At 40.7% G+C, this 19,759-nt stretch overlaps 1 protein-coding gene across 1 annotated transcript; it reads left to right on the forward strand.

The window, feature by feature from the left end:
- Positions 1–203: 203 nt before the first annotated feature.
- Positions 204–19,076, forward strand: LOC121851782 (leucine-rich repeat transmembrane protein FLRT3-like). The gene is given in 4 exon segments (XM_042345865.1): positions 204–239; positions 17,255–17,735; positions 17,738–18,375; positions 18,906–19,076. Coding segments are annotated over 4 exon segments (1,326 nt in total).
- The last annotated feature ends 683 nt before the right edge of the window (positions 19,077–19,759 follow it).

A 19,759-nucleotide genomic window follows, 5' to 3' on the forward strand; every position in this document is an offset into this window, starting at 1 on the left:
CATACAAAAAAATTACCATTACATGATTACATCAATACTCGTGGCGAATTGTAGAATGGTAAAACAGTGGGTGAGGTTAGGGCAGGGTGAGAACAGATTTAGGCCGTGTATTTGGCGCCTCCATTCCAAAACTCTTTTTCTGCATTTGTTAGTAAGCTTTAGAGCAGGTTTTTGGTCCTTCAAGCTTTTTGGAAAGTGGCAGAATGGCGGCTCACAAGCACATGAACGTGGGTCGCCAGGTTCGTAACACTCACCACTACACTACCGCTCCTCACATATATTGCTTGTCTCAAAGGTTAAGCATGCAAACAGATATGTTAGACACGAAGACAAAAAATCTCCCGTATAGCCTTGATGGTATCATAGGCATTAACCAGGTCAATAAAGCAGAGATGCAGGTCTTGTTGGAATTCCCTACACCTCTGCTGTAGCAGACAGACAGAAAATATGGCATCTGTGCAGGACCGCCCTTTCCTGAAACCACATTGGGGCTCAGCAAGCCTCTCCTCAGCGTGCCTGGCAAGGCGATGTTGAATAATCCTTGCCAGGCACACTGAGGAGTGAGATGCCCCTGTAGTTGTTAAGTCTGTACGGTCCCCACATTCACACACACACGCATGCAATGATCTGCCAGTGTAAGCTGATTACATACTGTATGCCATGAGGTGGTGGAGTTTGGTGCAAGGGATAGGGGACAGCACTGCGCTACGAAATCGGTGTAACCTGAGTTCACTTCCAGGCCATGGCTAACATGTCAGTGGTTGCTGATATTTGAACTGGCCCTAGGCCTCAATCAAACCCACCTGCAATGACCTGCATAGTGAAGTATGGTCAAACAAACCTCATTCCCGATAAGAGATGGGGAGACCTTCATCCAGCAGTGAATATTTAATATTAACGATTATATTTCCATAAGTCAACATTTTTATTCATCCTTATTTACCATCAACATATTTTTTATAGGTCATTAGCATCATCTTCACTATCATTAGAACATTATCATTGTCATTCATCATCATCATCATCGCTATTTTCTTTATCATCAACATTATCTCATCATCATCATAATCTTTTTAAGTAGCGCTAACTTGTCTTGGGCTTAGTGCTCCATTCTGCACCTTGTTGAAGGGTGAAACAAATCTCATACATTAGCACACATGCATGTGTGTATGTGTGCATGTGTGTGTGCATGTGTGTGTATGTGTGCATGTGTGTGTGTTTGTGCGGGAAGCGACAGTGTAGCAGTTAGCGCGCTGCGCTACGAACCTGGCGACCTGGGTTCAATTCCCGCTCACGGCCAACACCAGTGACGATTATCTGAACCGGTCCTGGGCCTCCCCTAGATCGACTCAGCCTCAAATGAGTACCTGGTGCGGTGTGTAAACATCGTCACTGGGGAGACAAAGGCGGCCGGGCGTGGTGTTGGCCTCCCACCCCTCACGTGCCAAGCCGGCCTTCATAGGTGCTCGCTAACAGCACTTGCCCCAACAGTCTGTTATGTCTATACGGGGGTTCTTTGTCTTTGTGGGAGACAGAGCCTGATTGGTCAGCTTGCTCCTTTCATGGGCGAGCATAATGATTTCAAGTGTGTCATCATGCCTATTGGTTGGCTTTGGGATTTTTTTTATTTTTGGGCTCTGCCCAGCCCACATGGTAAACCGTAACACAACAACTGTTTCATTAATTTGCTGGAATTACTTTTGCAGAAATTACGGATTACACCAGAATTCACAAAAGTGTGAAAGTAAACTCTGGACGAAATGGGCCCAATGCACTCAGTGCCTTCCAAAAGAGGCAATGTCTCATGTGTTTCAATGTGTTTATATAATTTCATGGCTAAATAAAAGAAACCAAAACAACGGTTACATAAATGTGTCAGACTGATAATAGCCAGATACTGTAGTTATTTCTATGATTCAATACGACCATACTAATAATATTTAGAGGCAAACAATAAGGGTCTAATTATTCATCAATTCATTGATTATCAACACATTTCAATACTCTTGATACACGCATAGAATCGCATGCATAAGAATGTATGTTTTTGATTCATGTTAAATTCAGGCCAATGTAATGAAAAAAAACTGGACAAATGAGACGGGGAAAATGAGAAGCAATACAAAAGAGATAGTAAAAACAAGACAACAAAGAACATTTATACATATAAATTCGTGGCCGTGTATCGCAATAACTCATCAAATCATCTTGACGGGGAGGAGTTGAGTGGCTAAATGTCTAGAAAACAACACAGATGCCTATAAGACAACTATTAAAATGTACATAACTGCTGGTTTGTACCAAAAAAATCCCTTTGATGTAGATTCCAGAATGGAGCTTGTCAAGGATGGCCACTTGTCAAAACATAGTTATTTTGGGCCCCATGCAGATGGGCTGGTGGTACCCACCTGCTACGAGCCCTGCTTCGAGCCCCTCGGGATTGCAGTCAGGCCACCCAGCCCGACAACAACACAGTGGCACCTGGGAGGGCTCTGTTCTTAAAATGTACAAAAATGTGTCAACTCAATGTTTGGCGTTGTAGGTAAGGCCCACCCTCAGTGTCCCATCAGAACTTTAATGGTATATCTCTGTGTATAGATATTGGGATTTGTGTTGTTTTTCATGCTGTCTCTCATTGCAATCATTTGATACATGTTGCTTGATTGTTTATGGGGTAAGTTCAGAATATCAACACAGTGGATCTACTGCCTCACTGTGTTGATAGGGGAGTACAGTGGAAACACTTGTGCCTTACAGCAAGCAGGGCCTAGGTTCGATTTTAAACTCGAGCGCCTTTCTGTGTAGAGTTTGTTTGTTCTCCCCCTGTTCTGCATGAGTTTTCTCTGGGTTTCCTCCCAAAGCTAAAAAGTGTAATGTAACTCTTATTGGCCAAACATTCCAATGCTAAAATATGACCTTAAATTAATTATTCAATTGGGATTACGCATCCGGAAATTGCCCACGACTTCGTAAACTCGAAACGACCCTTCTAAAAAAAGTTTTGAAGCTTAGTGAAGCTTTTCCTGGGTAAGCAAGTATAATAATAATACTCATCATCTAATACAGAGTTTTATATAGCATCGTTCCTGGAAATTTCATCTCACTTGCTGAGGAACCACAGACAAGCTGGAAGGTTGCCAGGCAGTAAGCTAACACCAAGAATTGCTCTGTAGTTCTCTATATATTAAGGTGTTTTCAGGAAAATCAGTGAGTGTTTATCGATGTGGGAGGAAACCGGAGCACATGGAGAAAACCGACACACGTGAGGTGGCAACACTCTATCCCATACAGAAGGGACAGATGATATTAGTCCACATTTTCCTGTCCTGTATTCTGCTGGCGAGCCAGCATATGGCACCGTGATGTCCACGGGAAGGGAGTTTCACAACATTTGTGCAATCCACCAACCCTCGCCCCTGGGTTCCAGGCGTGTGCCAACCACCAAATTTGATCATCTTGACAACAGTTACATTGACTACTCCTTTACAGATGGATGGGCAGATGTCGGCAGAAGGACAGAGGCACAGAGCTAATGGATTACCACTCTCAACCTTAGTTGCAAAAAGAAATGAACAACGTGAAGGATTATTGTCGCTTTGAAGTATTTCAGTAAGTATAAATAATATACGATATATCCATTTCAATTACACTACTTTATATGGCAGTGTCGTTGTGCGACTTGCGATGGGCTGAGGGAACACACTTCTTCCCTTAGCAGGGGCTGAGTAAAGAAGTGTGTTGAGTGGTACAATGAGATGTGAAGAGGTGTATGAGGAAAATAAAAGAGGAAATCGGGTGTTTGGGGGCTTGATGAAGAGGTGTGTATGATAACAGTATTACTGGGAATGCTGTTTATGCTGGGTGCGAAGGTTAGGGGTGAATGTATAGTGTTGAAAATTGGGAAATTAATACACGTCGAACATGCAAACTAATGGTGGGTGATGATTGAAGGATGTGATAAATATCAACAATAGTAAGGATACGTAGTTTGTGAAAATAATGTCCGAATAAGATAAGGACATTTACACAAATACATTTTCAGAAACAATCGGAAAGTTGAACATAAGAATTTTAACAATGGTATGGTATGTACAGTAAATGTGTCAAGGTATCGGAAGAAGTTACTGGAAGTAATATGAACAAACACAATATTTAGGCAAGATTAGGGATGGGAGGAGATACACGGCGAGTATGATGTAGACTTGACAAATGGACACCTGATAACTCAGGTTGATATTGTAACTCGCAATGCGAGAAGCGAGGAGGTGGGATCGCGGATGTATGTACACAACGTACAGAGAAAATGTGCGTTGAACTTCTTTCGCACCGTACGTCGCCAAACGTGCGAATCGGAGGTGCGGGACTGGATGACTCGTGGCGTGGACAACGCGCGTGGGAGAGAGCGTGAGACGCAGCGGAGGGATCAACAGGCGGAATTGTTAATGACCAACAATGTGCGTGAAGGATTCGCCTGGGGGAGGGAGTAATGAGTATAATGTGAGCGAGGGTGCGAGTTTGGGATTTTTTGCGGATAAAAATTAACCCGTAAAAACAAAGTTTTTCATTATAAATCCTTTATATGCGTGACATCGGGGCGGCTAGAGTCCTCTCGTCCTCTGGCTTGAGATGGCTGCCACCTATGGGTCAGATGATTGCATGGCAGCATTAAGCAATTGGTAATTAAATATAATATTTTTGTCCTAAAAAGTGTAACATTTTGGAAAAAAAAAATTCACGAACATTAATTGTCACGCACAACAAGTCTGTGTGGAAAATGTCAGCTCGATTGGATCACGGGAAGTGCGTTAAAAAACGACCGAAAGATTTGCACGGTCCTAAGCAAGCAAGCAAGTGAACTTAATATAAAGGATTTAAAAAGGGATGCGTTTTAGTGTTCTCGGGAGACTTCAGAGTGGAGACTTAAGTCCTGGCGTCGAGCTTGTTGAGAGGTGGATGTTGTTGTGATGACGGTGCTGTAAAAGGGTGAGGGAGAACCCTGGGAAGATGGAGTGGGTCGACACCTTGATGGAGGCTGTGATGATGGGAGTCGTGGCAAGGGTTTTCTGACATTGCAAAGTTTTACAACATTAAGTTTCGACTTAAAACTTTCGTGACTGCAGGAATTCATATTGTTTGGTTCTTTCGGTAAAGTCGCATTGTCATTGTTGATAAAATGCAGTTAAAGTTTATCCATGGTTGTGGACATTTGTTTGCCAAGTCTAGCTGGTAAACAAGCAACTTAAATGAATGTGTTATTTGTCCTAGAAAATAGCTTAGAATATTCAATAGTGCTATACCAAAAATCTGCTTAATATGAATAAACATTGCAGGAAAACTGATGGACTATTTACCATTGTAGTCAACACAGGATGCATTTGTCATAAATGCAAGGGCCTATGCATTCACGCATGTGTTCACAGGAGAGCGGTGGCATAGTGGTTAACGCACAGCTTTACGAAGCCAGAACAACACGTTTGATTCCTGGCGAGAATCAGTGGTGATTACTGGAACCGAGCATGCTCCTCCCCTAGGTCGACTCAGCCTTACACCAGTAGGAGTTGAGGTCTGTACGCATCAGCACTGGGGAGACAAGATGGAGTGGGCGACATCTACGTGTGCTACCATACTCGCTAACGGCACTTGCCCCAACAGCCTGTGGAGGCTATCGGGGGATCTTTGTTTTTCTGAGCACATGCATTCATGTGAGTGCACTTGTCAGCACACACGTGTGTGATTGAGAGGTCTCTGCCACTGCTGCTGAACCACAGCAGCATGGCCCATTGCCTGCCCTAACAAATGGTTCTTCCTCTGCCTTGGAGTTTGCCGGTACCAAGCAGGATGTGAACAGACCTCCGGGTCACTTCGTGATGAAAAGGCGGTCTTGTAATAATATGCATGTGTGCAAGTGCATGCATGTGTGTAGAGAGGTGCTTCACACGTGTGTGTGTGCATGTGTGTTCAGGTAGGAGTTTTTAATGAAGACATTGCAACACTGTCAGGCTTAACTATATTTCCATAAATTCCTGGTAATTAATTACATTTAAACTAAATTTGTGCAACAGCAGAGTTTTTTTTTTCTGAAGAAAGACTTGTGTGCAAGTAACAGCAAATTCGTTTTGACTTAGAAATTAATCTGGGCTAAAATGTTAAATACATTTATATTTAATATTCAACTAACTTCGTCCAAAATGTCATACCTTGACACGATCCTGTTGATATAACTGTGGTCTCAGTTGGTTGCCAAATTTGTAAGAAATAACTCAGCTGTCCCCTTGTAGAAAGTGCACAGATGCAGCATTTATCACGATTCCAAATCACGACCTTAACTGGTGGGACACTGGAGGGGGAGGTGTAAGGGAAAGGGGGCATCAGTTGTGGAGTGGAGAAAGGAAGAGTGCGAATTTACGTGTGTGTTACACATGTATAACTTTAGCCCATTTGGTTACATTTATGTCATTAAAGCAGCATGCCATATTTCTGTACAGCATATACACACGAGGCAAAAACCTAAAATTAGCATTTAGCAAATCTTGGGTGTTGCTGCAGCCCACGGTATAAATAAATGAACAGAGAAATGTTTGGATATATTTTAATAAAAATGTCTTCTTGAAAAATGTGTCTGAATAATTCCTGTTTGCTATTTTCTCTCGTTGACAACGTGGCACCATATATCTTTGTTATCTGCATAATACAACACATTAGAGGTATTAATATTATCATTAGCATATAGTTTAACATTAATAATTTCTGCACAAATACCGATCCATTAAATTTAGACAAATTAAGAGCTATTTCTCAGAGTCTGTAATAGAATTAAGGCAGTAAATGTGGCATGCCTTGGCATTATGGAATCCGGCTAATATGGTGCCATTAAGAAAAACAAGCAGAATGTATTTATATTACATAAACATGACTAACGTAAGCAATGTAATCAGTGGAGAAAAATGTAGATCAAACATTTTATGGCATTGTTCAAGGTAAGTATGTTAATTTCAGCTATGACGATTGATGTCGAGATGATTAACCATGCAAGTGTCTGTTTAGACAGACTACAAATATATAATGGAGTTTATATAAAACATCTGTCTACAGTCACATGATAAATTGATGTGAACTTTCAAGGTGGCTGTGTGTCCTGGATGCCTCATAGTTGTTTTCAAGCTGAAGGCCCATCAGCCGTGCTTAAACTATTCCTTGAAAAAAGAAATACTTTGCCAACATTTAAATAATACGGGCATAATGATATATTGCCTTGCAATTCAATGCAAAGGAATGTCACTCATCAAGGGCATCATGATTAAATTCAAGAATAGATTTCTTATGGTAATATAGCAGCCTCCAATTGCTATGGCGGATCATGTCAAACCACCTCATGCAACGTATGTGAATTGAAGCATATACGTGCTTACACACGTCATTCGATGCATGCATCATCAACATAAGTATCATGCATAGTAATCATTGAATCAATGTTTTGTAACAACCCCATTAATTGCAGATTTTTGTTCACGAATTGTAGTAAAATTGTTACTGTACAGTAGAAGATACCTGGCCATTATCGGTCAGAGAAGGCCACTATGCATCAAATACTGATTATGGCTGATCGGCAATTTAAATAAAATGCCATATAATTTCCAATTTGAGCAACATTTTGGCCCTTTTCTGCACAGCTTGGTGCATTTGCTCTGTATATAATAAATATACTGTATATATGTTCCACACTTAGAAGTCTACGATTTAATGTATTCTAAAAATCAAATTGATGAACATTTGTTTTTCCAAAAAAGTTTGCATGGAGTTTTCATAACTAAAAGAAAGAAATTAAACATAATCGTGTCCGTTAACTTTTATGCCTATTTTTCTGAAGATGTAGAAATAGTGTTCTTGAATGTTTGACCTTTCGTGACTGCAGGAATTCATATTCTTTGGGTCTTTCGGTAAAGTCACGTAGATAGGTTCAAAGAAAATAACAAAAAAAACGACGACGTTTCGATCGCAACGCAACGGTTGTCATCAGGAAAAGGGGGTGACGACCCCTTGTGTGCTTGTGTTGCGATCAAAACGTCGTAGTTTTTTTGGTTATTTTCTTTGAACATATCTACGTGACTTTACCGAAAGACCCAAATCATAGTGTTGTTGAAGTTAGATTTTATTTTTGTCAACGCTGATTGATGCCTAATTAACAATGATTGTGAGTTACATTGCATGTATGATCACACAAGCATGTATATATATATTTTTTATGTACCACATTTCTAAAATTAAAAGAATAGCAGTGATTTTATTGTGAACTTAATGATGAAATATTAAATTGTCATTTAATAATGCAGACCCATTCACCTGGCGCTTAATGCTAGAAGGAAAATGCATTTATACTTCCAATAAAGGACCCCATCAAACACAAACCAAAAATAGGACGTGTACTTGAAATTGGTAGCTTAAATGCTGCTTGCAGCCATTAGTGATTTCGCCAGAGCACTAATAGTGACAGCTAATTACATAGGTTTGATTGCAATGGAAAGAAGATTACACAGTCCTTCCAAAGTGTGATTGACTATGACATTTCTCAGGTAGAGTGTAGAGCCACCAGCCATTTTAAATATACATTGTCTTATAGAGTATATTCATGGTTTATTTTTTAAGTCTGAGAAAAACGTATGTTAATTAAAACTAATTTACATGCATTTGCCATATTACCATATACTCCTAATTAATGCCAATGCATGAATTCATTTATTGGCTGTTTTTGTGCAATGCACAGCAATGCATCTTGGTAATACAGTATTGATATTGCACCTAACAGGGGCTCTCCACCTAATACCTTTGTGAAACGCATGTCTGAGCTGGGATTATACGTGCAGCCAGCTGCATGCCAACCCACTAATCCGTACAAGGATCAGCATGCGTCTCCCTGCGGATCGTGAGGGTTTTTTTTTGCGTGACATGCCACTGTCAAAGCCACCAGCAACAGGTAAGCAGTTCCTTCCAATTGGCGACGGTTGTTTAACAATGCGTATAACTGTGAAAATGCTTGTTCCAAAGCACACTAACGTTCTCTTGCTTATAATTATACGTGTTTTGTTCACTTTTCTTCAATGGATTATTTCCAGCAAATTATTTTGGTCAGTGAAATATTTGTTTTCAAAACATTTTGTCTGCTTAGAGACAGGCAGGAAGTGAAGCATATGGATCGGAGAACAATCGCGAATGAGAGAGACAGCGTGTTGACGTAGAGTGAGTGGGTTTGAGCCGGTCACATCTTCGGAAGGATGATGATGGCCGATGAACGAGACTGGAATGGCATCCGAGGGAGAGGCCGCATCTGACAAGTAACCACCGCAGAGATGGAACGGTTCGGTAAGTTCGTGTGAAGGCACGAGAGATGGATTGTGGGCATCGCAGGGCCGTGAGAGATAGTTGACGGTGTGGTGAAGCACTTCAGCCAGCAGTGGATAGACAATGGCTGATGAATATGATGATGATGATGAGAGAACGTAATAAATATTGACTTTTGATAGTGTTGATGAAAGAGAAGATTCCATGTTCACATCATATGGAATATTTACAACAAAATTATATTCTCTTTCACTGGAAATAGGAATGAATGAACCTTCACTAAACTAATTCATAAAACTAAGTTTAGCACTGTGCATAATTGCATATTTGCTCATAATATTCCTACATTTATATCTGGATGTTTGAAGTTATTTCTGCCGCTTTATTTCTTCCTTGAGCACAAGCAGTTACGGCGCCTTTCTGATTGATGTAACTGGTGCGAGTTTCAGCGCACGCGGTGCGTTCAAGCAGTCAACGTCACAACGTGTAACAGTTCACCTGACAGCCAAAAAAAAAGGCTAGTGTTTTCAATTGTAGAGGCCTGCCTCAATGAATTAGCTCGCAGTCCACATAAAATAATAGCGTCACAGTCTAATATTACGGGCGTTACCGTTCTGTGTTATTTCATACTTTATAAACATTCCACAATATATTACTTAATTTTGAAAAAAAATAGTTAAGAGTACTCAAACTGCCAAATTCCTTGATTTTATTTTCCTGTAAGGTTGAAACTGGAGCTATTTTGCACATTCAGCAAAAAATGGTGTGCCAGCTGCAAGTCGGATTTTAAAATATACTTTCATTTTCGAACTTAACTTGAGCAATTGGTGCTGATTGTGAAATTTAAAAAGGAGACTAATGGTTGACAGCCTGATGTCTGCCAAACCGATGCGAAGTGAATGTTAGCATCAAGGAAATCCTTTTGAAATTAAAAACATTGTTCCATTGAAATTTGACGTTGGAAACTCTGTGAGCGAATACATGTGAAATGTCAAAAATTGTTCAAACCTTTTTTCCCTCTACATACTCTGCAGTTAAGCCAATTCCACAACGAATTTTAAGTAAGTACAGCATCAATGGTAAGCATTGCTTGCATTATTGCACAACTAAATTGCGAAGTATATTAAACACTGCAATTGAAGTGTATTAATATACACTAAAAATATACGTAAGTTAAAGTGTGCAAATGGAGAGTGTAAATATTGACATTAGATTCAATCGGGGTGTATTGATTCATAACTATTACAATACTGTACGTGCATACAATCCTGCGTATGAGAACATATTTATTTTATTGATTCAATCGATATGCTAATTATATGTTATTAATTACGATTAATGCAGTGGACAAAATTGACAAAAATTTGATGTAAACATAAGAAATAATACAAGGGAGGTGGCAAAAATTACACGACAAGCAATAGATTCGAGGCCCTGAAAAGTAACAATGCATTGATGCACCAGGTGGGTGAACCCCCTAACATTCAACCAACGCAAACCATTACAGATTGTTGCTACTCTTCTTATATAGGCAGGGACAACAATATAGAAAGAGCCACAATGATTTGTGAAAATTCCACAAGGCCTTGTGCAAGAATCATACACTGCTATAACATCGGTATCAAATTTGTAAGTCCGGTCAGAATTAATTTAGTGATATATTTGTTCCGATCATATTTCAGAATATTTGTATGACTTCGAAAAAACTTCAACCGCATACGTTATTTCAGATAAGTGTTTCTATAGCTGTATCATAAGCATCATCTTGGATTTTTTTTTGTATAGATACAGTTTATCCTGCAGAGGTGTTGTGCTGCCTTATCATGCACCCCTGCTCTGTACGGTATTCTTGTATAAAATTCTTGAAAGCAAATACAGGGCATACAGACCCGTATATACCTTCGAGGGCTCTAACCTGCAATACCATTTCAAGATTACAAAGAGATTGAACTTGGAATACCTGGGAGGCATTGCCAGATAGCAGTGGGCGTGCCTGTGGTGGGCATCTGGGATGACACATGGCCCCAATTCTACCGCAGTGCAGCTCTTTCCCTAGACCCCTGACCAGGTGCCTCTCTTCAACTTATAAGGCAGAACACTGAGTGCCGCTGAGTTCACTTCAATGCTACACCACTACCCGAGCCTAATTAAGCCAGTGCCGCCTGCATGCAGCCCTGTTTAAAATTCTTGGATAAGTCACCATTCTCAGCGGGCTGGAGATGCATTTTCCTCGTAGAAAACGATGTGTGATCCTTTTGTGCCACCCCAGGGCAGCTGAGGGCAGGGGATTAGCACCATGGCCAATAGACAAAACAGTGCCCTTCTGGATGGGCAAGGCTGCCTGACAGCATGCCGGGGGCCGCATCTCAGCAACATGTGCTCCACACCTCGGTAATTGGGAATTCAAGTCTTGTTGTCACGTCTTAAAACGGCTCACGCCATCATCACGCTACGGGTACATCACAACTCTGCGAAATAATTTAAAATGTGGAAATCAAAATAGTTTGGATGCAAATCATGCACACTCTAATAGAAATGCACTGCCAATTGTCATAAATGTCAAATATATTTATTATAAATATTTTGATACAAACGTTGGATGCCAATGGAATGGTAATGCACGCACTAGTTTTACATTTGCTGGAATATCAAGGTTGGATGTCCATGCTTTAATCCAACAAGGACATCTTTCATGATATAAATTGAATTGCTAGATAAGGTCTATGAAAGACATTCAGGATAATGCATTTGACTTTAATGTTTACCACTAATTACGTAATTTGTTTTACCAATCACAAATCAACAGCAGCGTATATCTGTTGTCATTGGCTTGCTTCAGTTTTCAACTTTCAGGTTTATTTTGTTTAACCAGGTGAGAACTCAAGAAAACAGGATCAGTCTCATTTAGAAGAGTGACCTGGGTCACTGAAATAACAAGAGCAAGTACAGCAGGTAAATATAAATAACAATTAACTTTTTTTTTCCATAAGTCATTCCAATCACCATCTGAGAAAATAATATCCCCTTCCATTGCTTTTAATTTACGATGGGAAAGTAAAGATAGAGCCTTGCAATTGCGTGCACACACCACGACTGGCAGAAGGGCCTCCAAAATATTCTCTAGAGCAGGGGTCTCCAACCCCCGGGCCGCGGACCGTACCGGTCCGTGGCCTGTTAGAACCGGGCCGCACAGCAGCACGAGGTGAGAGCGGTGATTTCCTCACCTCTTTCCCGCACTGCGCACTTGTCTCAGTCACAGTTTTGGTAAGCCCACAAGCTAACCCCTAGCCAGCTAACCCCTAGCCAAAATTAGTAAAAAAAACAAACGTCGCTGGAGAGCTTCTTTGAAAAGTATGAAAAACCCAATGATGACCCCCCCCCCCCCCGGTCCGTGAAAAAATTGTCTTCCACGAAACCGGTCCCTGATGCCAAAAAGGTTGGCGACCGCTGCTCTAGAGGACCACCCTGGAAGGTATTTGGCCAATTCTTCCGCACTGGCCAGACATCTAAGAATACATAGGAATACAAGTGACCTGCAGATCGACTAACTGTGGGTTTCTCACGAATACATGTACTGCTGGGTGGAGAGAGGCTGGGAGATTTAAACAACTTGGCCACTGTTTCAACAGCCATGCCAGGAGATCAAATTGAACCGATGACTTCTGGATTGCAAAGGTCTTGCGTGCTGACCATTACACCACGACAGCATCCACATTTTTTCGTAAGTCATAAATAACACAGCAATGTAAAACTTTAAATGAACAAAAACCCACATAAGCAGTAGATACTGGAGGTGCCACCACAAGGTGTGTCTCTTGCGTGATGTCTTGGCATGTACCATGGCCGTTATGTCTCAGTGTAACCGTGCCAAACTTTTCGATTTAAAGCTTTCGTGACTGCAGGGATTCATCTTCTTGGTTCTTTCGGTAAAGTCACGTAGAAGGGAAGTAATAAAATAATAAAAAATAAAACATAATAAAATAATTCTCACGACGTTTCGGCTTACAACGCAAGAGAATTATTTTATTTTATTATGTTTTATTTTTATTATTTTATTACTTCCCTTCTACGTGACTTTACCGAAAGAACCAAGAAGACGTGCCAAACTTGCCAGACGACTCTTAGCAGCAGCAATAGCAGCCTGTCCCAGTGCTGGCTTCCGTTACTCGTCCAGACACGCAAGGCTTATTTATGATATAGTGTGTTCAGCGAGACTCGAGAGCTCTGGCAACAGAAAAAAACGTATTAACCATTCTATATTTAGTATCTTGAGCTCTCGGACTCACCATGAGAGATTTTATAGATGATGATAGATGTGCAGTGTGTGTGTGTGTGCGTCAAATAATCAGCATTGTTGCATTAATGCATGGAATGCCTTTCCTGGGGAGAATAACAAATACAAGGACATTATATAAATGATGTGCTAGACAAGGTCTTAGGCTTAGCCGTCAATGCTTTTAAATTATTGCGTATAAAACATTGTCATCTGAAAAAAAGATGCAGTTACACAACATGAAGACATTCGTAAATATCCCCAACATAGTGAGCAATTGCACAAAATGCAGGAACATTAGTTTGCACCAACAAAATATATGCATTAAGCAGCTATAGATATTTGCAAGGGGGTGGCCTGCCGAAAATATCAAGTAAGCCACCTGTTATGAAGCATACTCTGCAGGGTCCCACGAGAATGAACTGCATATTATTTACTCCTGAAGGTCCCTCCCTTTCCTGGCACGACTCAGGCTGGGAAATGCAGTGATAAGCAGTTCGTGTCCCACCAGCCTACTGTTTCTTAATCACGCAGATGTCGCAAGAACACCCCGAAAGTGTGAGGGAACAAAAGTGATGCCAGTTTTTGCTGGATTTGGAGGCTAAGCATCTGTTCTAACAATGGCCTTGCCACTGTCTCTGTAAGTAGTGGTGCTTTGAGTACAGTCTGACTGACCGCACTTTATTGTTGACATATAGTTGTTTTTGTTTGTTATACTTTCAGTGTGACCTTTACACCTAAATTTGTGAACTGCAATGCTGTGTCCATATACAGTAGTTTTGTAAAATGGCATCAATATGCATTATGTAGAAACATACAGAACGTTTATAACATTTGTCCTGGCCTCTTACGACGTTTGTGTGTTTATATTTTCACGAACGACTTCAAGTTTTGATATATATATTTTAGGAAGGTCGTGTTTAGTCGATACAATATTTAAATTATATGTTGGCGTTTTTAATGCAGTGCTGCGCGATAATACAGCAATTTCGTGTGCCAACATTGTGTACATATACAATGATCGTCCAGTGCCTCCAGCAATTACAATTTAATTGTATGAGGCCTGTGCCATAATTACACCCTGACCATGTATTCAGGCTTGATTACAGTATTGGCTAGCAAAGATTGAGTCGAAGGGGAGTTTCGCATTCCATTGACTCTGTTATGAACAGCTCATGTTTACCAGCCCCTAGAAGCGCAATCTATGTTTGCAGAGCATTGCCATTGTTCGAGCTGATATTTTGTGAGCAAAAACACCACTCAACCGGGCATATATCCAGTCCCGTTTCGACTGCAGGCACAGTTTGCAGAAGAGGAAGTGGCTAACATTAATACATTTTCTTTTTCTGAACTACCATAACGTGTAGCTCTCCTGATACAAATCTTGTGCCATACTAATGAGTAATATAAACATGTGTTGTTGAAAATATCAAGGACGTGTACGAGACAGCCTAAATTCAGACGAAAATATAGACAATGTACACACTTAGAGTATTTAGTTTTTTAATGCTTTTCAAAGCTGTTTACAAATCTCATGACATTGAGCCACATTTGCCCAGCAGCTGCTGCTTGCATTGTACATCGCTATTTTATAAAATATGATTACATTGTAAATAGCTATTTGATAAAATTGCTATTTACTGGCCTTTGTGTAACACCCAGTTAGTTGCTTTATGATTTCAGCAACTTTATGTAATTGTTCTCGTTAACTATCACGAACAGCTCAAGCATGTTAATAATGAATCAGTACCACGTAATTTATAGTACTATTTAATTCCACTGTTGTATGTTCAAGTTCAAGTTCATTTATTAGGTAAGCCCTGTGAGCCATTCGGCTCTTGAATCGGGTGCAACCGCAACAAACAAAAAACAAAAACATGAACAAGAAAACATCTTAAAGTGACTATGTGCAAACAGAAAATCCAAGAAAAGACAGCAAAATATTGCAGAAAAAGCACCGTACACCAACACTGTGTGCAAAAATCCCAGTGGATGCAAGTCAAACAACAACAACCACAAGACAACTTAGATTAAGGCCATCAGTCTAACTCTGTACTACAACAAACAAACATGGCCAAACCAAAAAACTTTTCGAAAATCACCAAAATAAAGCCATAAAAGCAATGAAACAGTGATCATAGGAACTGTGACCGAATTTTCACAATAAACGACGTAAACAACATGTACTACCAAACTCTGCAGCCATAGCTGGCTGCATGAGTCACTCCACAACAGCAGGAGCATCAGTCGGAGTATCAACATTTTTCAATGCACCTTTAAGATCAGCACACTAAATCAAAACACAGATCATACTTTATTTCACCGTGACGGTCAGTGGAGGTTGGTGAAGTGAGGGAAGCGCTGCTCGTTTCCTGTTGGCGATGATCATCTTAAGGTCACCGGGTTCATAGTGCACTATGCTAACCGCCGCACTAACTCTCCACCCCAAGCATGTAAATATTAGAACCTAAATGTGTGGGAATAAAAAGTGGATTCAGACTCTTATTTGGTTGTTATTACTAGAACAATTATGTCCCGCTGCTTTTTGGACGGAACAAAAACAGTTGCCTTTTATGGATATCCCCTTAGTTCAACTTTAAAATGGTTTCCTCAGATAAGTGTTCATTGGGGATGGGTTGTGTATATCGCTCCGACATTTGTTAAAGATCCCTGAATAAACAATCATCCCAACAGTAAGCATCAGGACAGGCTCTGCAAGCCAGCTGGGTTCATTATCCAACAGGACCTAACTCAGAAGCACTCCCATGTCCCGTCCGCTTAGGGGACGAGGCACAAGGATGTTTAGGGCACGCATCAGCTCCTCGCGTGTAAAGCATGTTAAATATTCTCGTCAGGACATCCTGCAATCTCAGAAGTCAAGCCTGGAAGGAAGGGTGTGTCCACAGTTGTTGGCTTGAGGCTCCACGTTCAAAGTCACGCAGTTGTTTTTTTCACAAGCCTCGTACCAAGGTAAGAAATGTGTCGCTTAATTTTAATGTCACATACAATACCGTATAACTATTTAAAATAATTGTTATGTGTGTCACTCGTGTGTTAATGCGATGTTGTGTGTGTGCATGACTTTGTTACAATATCGTCTTTCTGAGTGTAATACAATGTAGAGTGTCACCGCATACGTTGTGGAGTCAACTTTGACTGCGTGATTAAACGGCACACGGCATTAATGGTTGTAATTAAGTACAAAAACAAGTATTTGCATCCATATATAAGTTGTGCTTCACGTTCGGTCACTCGCTGAATGTGTGGCATAACTCACATGTGTTGTTCTGGAATGCACTGGTAATTGCAAAATGCAGTTTTTTATACCTACCCTAGTGTTACAGCCAGCGTGTGCTTTGTTTTTACATGACTGACAAATAGAGAACTATATACTGTGAAGTTTATTGCATACGCGTACTTTCTATATGGGTGCTTCATCATATTATTCGTTTGTGTGCGGTGTTTTAAGGGGAATATTACATCGAAGGATTGTGAGAAGTGGGACGGCTTGGGGAGGGCTTCATCCAGCAGTCGCTTGATCACGGCTGAAGATGATGATTAATTTATTGCTACTTGATAAAGCAGTTGTACTTCTCTTTCATTGTGAGGACATTGAATGCACGCCATACCTTTTTCGTTTCCCAGGCTACTCAAGCGGACGGACCATTCGACCACATCTGTACCTCGGCGTTTGCCGCCATGACCTCGGGGAGATGTGCTTGGCTCGTAGTTGCTCTGCTCTTCATTGCTCCAGCGGACACGTGCCCATCCGTTTGCCGGTGCGATGCAGACAGTGAACTCGTCTACTGCAATGACAAGAACTTGACTTCGGTTCCGAGTGGAATACCTGAGAACACGCACGTGCTGTATCTCCAAGATAACCTGATTACTGCGGCTGGGATTCCTCTTGCGGTAAAGAATTTGACTAATTTGAAATTGCTATATTTGTACGGAAATCGACTAGAGTCCTTCCCAATAAATCTACCAACAGGTCTACTAGAACTACATCTGCAGATGAACAAATTACATAGAATATCCAGAGAGGCTCTTTCACAGATTCGTCTGCTGGAAAAGCTTCACCTTGATGACAATGATCTTGCTACGAGTGAGATTGAGCAAGGTGCTTTCGAGAATTAAGTTATATTAAAGGTTTGTATTTCTCCTCTAATCAATTGTTGTCTGTGCCTTATGACCTCCCGAAAAGTTTGGAAGAACTACAACTGGAAAGCAATCGAATCACAACAATATTGGAAGATACTTTTGAAGGAATGGTGAACCTAAAGCATTTAAATCTGGACTGGAATGCATTAACGAGTGAAGGTATTCATGATAGTTCATTTGCCGACCTTACAGAGCTGGAAGAACTGTCGTTAGCAAACAATTTACTAACTTCACCACCAAGAATTTTGCCAGGAACGAATTTGCAAAAACTGCATTTGCAACATAACAACATCACAACAATTCCATCAAACTCATTTTTGTCTTTACATAACCTTGTTTACCTTGATTTATCAGAAAACCACATAAAGAGTTTGCCCGTTGAAGCCTTTAGTGGACTGAACAACCTGAAACAACTCACACTTCAGAACAATCCATGGTTGTGTGACCGCAAGCTCCTGTTGCTCAAAGACTTCTTGGAAACAAGTACTGTGCATGTGAATGGATTTATTTGCAATGAACCACACTACCTGAAAGGTGAAACTTACAAGGCAATAAGACCTGAAATGTTGAACTCTCGCAACGCCAAGCTGTCTACATCTTTAATGGTAATGGAAAATGCCACTTTGGGGCCAACTACAAAATACACTACAACACATACTCCGAGCGAAGTTGCTGAACCACGTCAGCTAGCGATTTCACGACAAACCAAGAAGGGAAAACTACGGCCATACCTACGCTTGTAACTACAACAAGTAATACAACCTCAGAAACTACTATGGCCCCAACAACAGATCATCGAACATCACAGAGCTACAGCAATCCTGTGTTAAGAGGGCAGTCAATGGGCGAGCAAGAAATCAAGGTTGAATGGGAATTTATGCATCCCAATGCATTATATAATCTCAGTTGGACAGAAACTGAAAATAAAACTCTCGCGGCAGAGACTTCGTCGGAAATAGTCTACGGCAGCCCTCCTTCATATGTCATCACGAAACTTCGGGCAGAAACAGCTTACAGGATATGTTTGGAACTCGTACGGCATGACAATATGTTACTTCAGGACACTGCGGCAATTTGCACGGACGCACGGACAAATGGTTCTTTGCCAAATAACCTTACTTTGTTTTTAAACCAGGACCAAACCATTTTAGCTGACCAAGGTCTTCCCATTCCAGTGGCTGGTCTCTTAGGAGGAAGCGTTGCCTCTGTGCTGGTGTTGGTGCTTCTCGGTGCTCTGTGCTGGTACTCGCACAAAACTGGCCGCTACTTTGTTACACGCAGGGCACCCGGAAGGCATCCCGCTTGAGGAATGTGAAGCAACAGTATCCAAACAAGCAAAGAGTCTTGGAGATGAATGTACCGCCGCACAAGAGGAACAATTAAACAGCCATGTGCACGATGGTAAAAATATAGACAACGTAAAAAACTGTAATTTAAATGCTGAAAACAATACAAACCCACTGAATACAAACGAGCTGTGTGCATGACCTCAGTGGCTGCACTGGACAGTGATGGCTTATATGCCGCTAATGAAGCCCACGTCATGAACTTTAGCATCGATGTATTAAAACATTAAAAACGATTTTGTCATCTGAGCTGTTAAAATATTACTATTTGGCACTCCATGGTCCATGAATGACAAATGCGATGCATGTGTTTTGTAAATACGTTGTGAAAAGTATAAGAAGGTGTTTTTTAATTTACATTGAGGCACTATGTGGTCAAATTTAATTTCCTTGTCGTGTGCATATCATTTTTACTAGTTGGCAACTTCAGGTTATGTACACATGCAATGGATTAGGCTAAATGACTTAAAAGCATGTTTTGACCCTTGCTGAAAAAGAGTACAGTATATGAAATCTAAACCGTTTCAAGAACAGAAAGGGTATCTGTATAACATTTTACATGGCAATGTAATAATAGTTCGTTTTTAGAGGATTCTCCAGGGGACTCATAATTTAAAGAACGTAGTTTTAATTCCCAGTGTAG

The sequence above is a fragment of the Callorhinchus milii genome, unplaced genomic scaffold, assembly GCF_018977255.1.
Source record: "Callorhinchus milii isolate IMCB2004 unplaced genomic scaffold, IMCB_Cmil_1.0 Scaffold125, whole genome shotgun sequence".
NCBI classification, from domain to species: Eukaryota; Metazoa; Chordata; class Chondrichthyes; order Chimaeriformes; family Callorhinchidae; genus Callorhinchus; species Callorhinchus milii.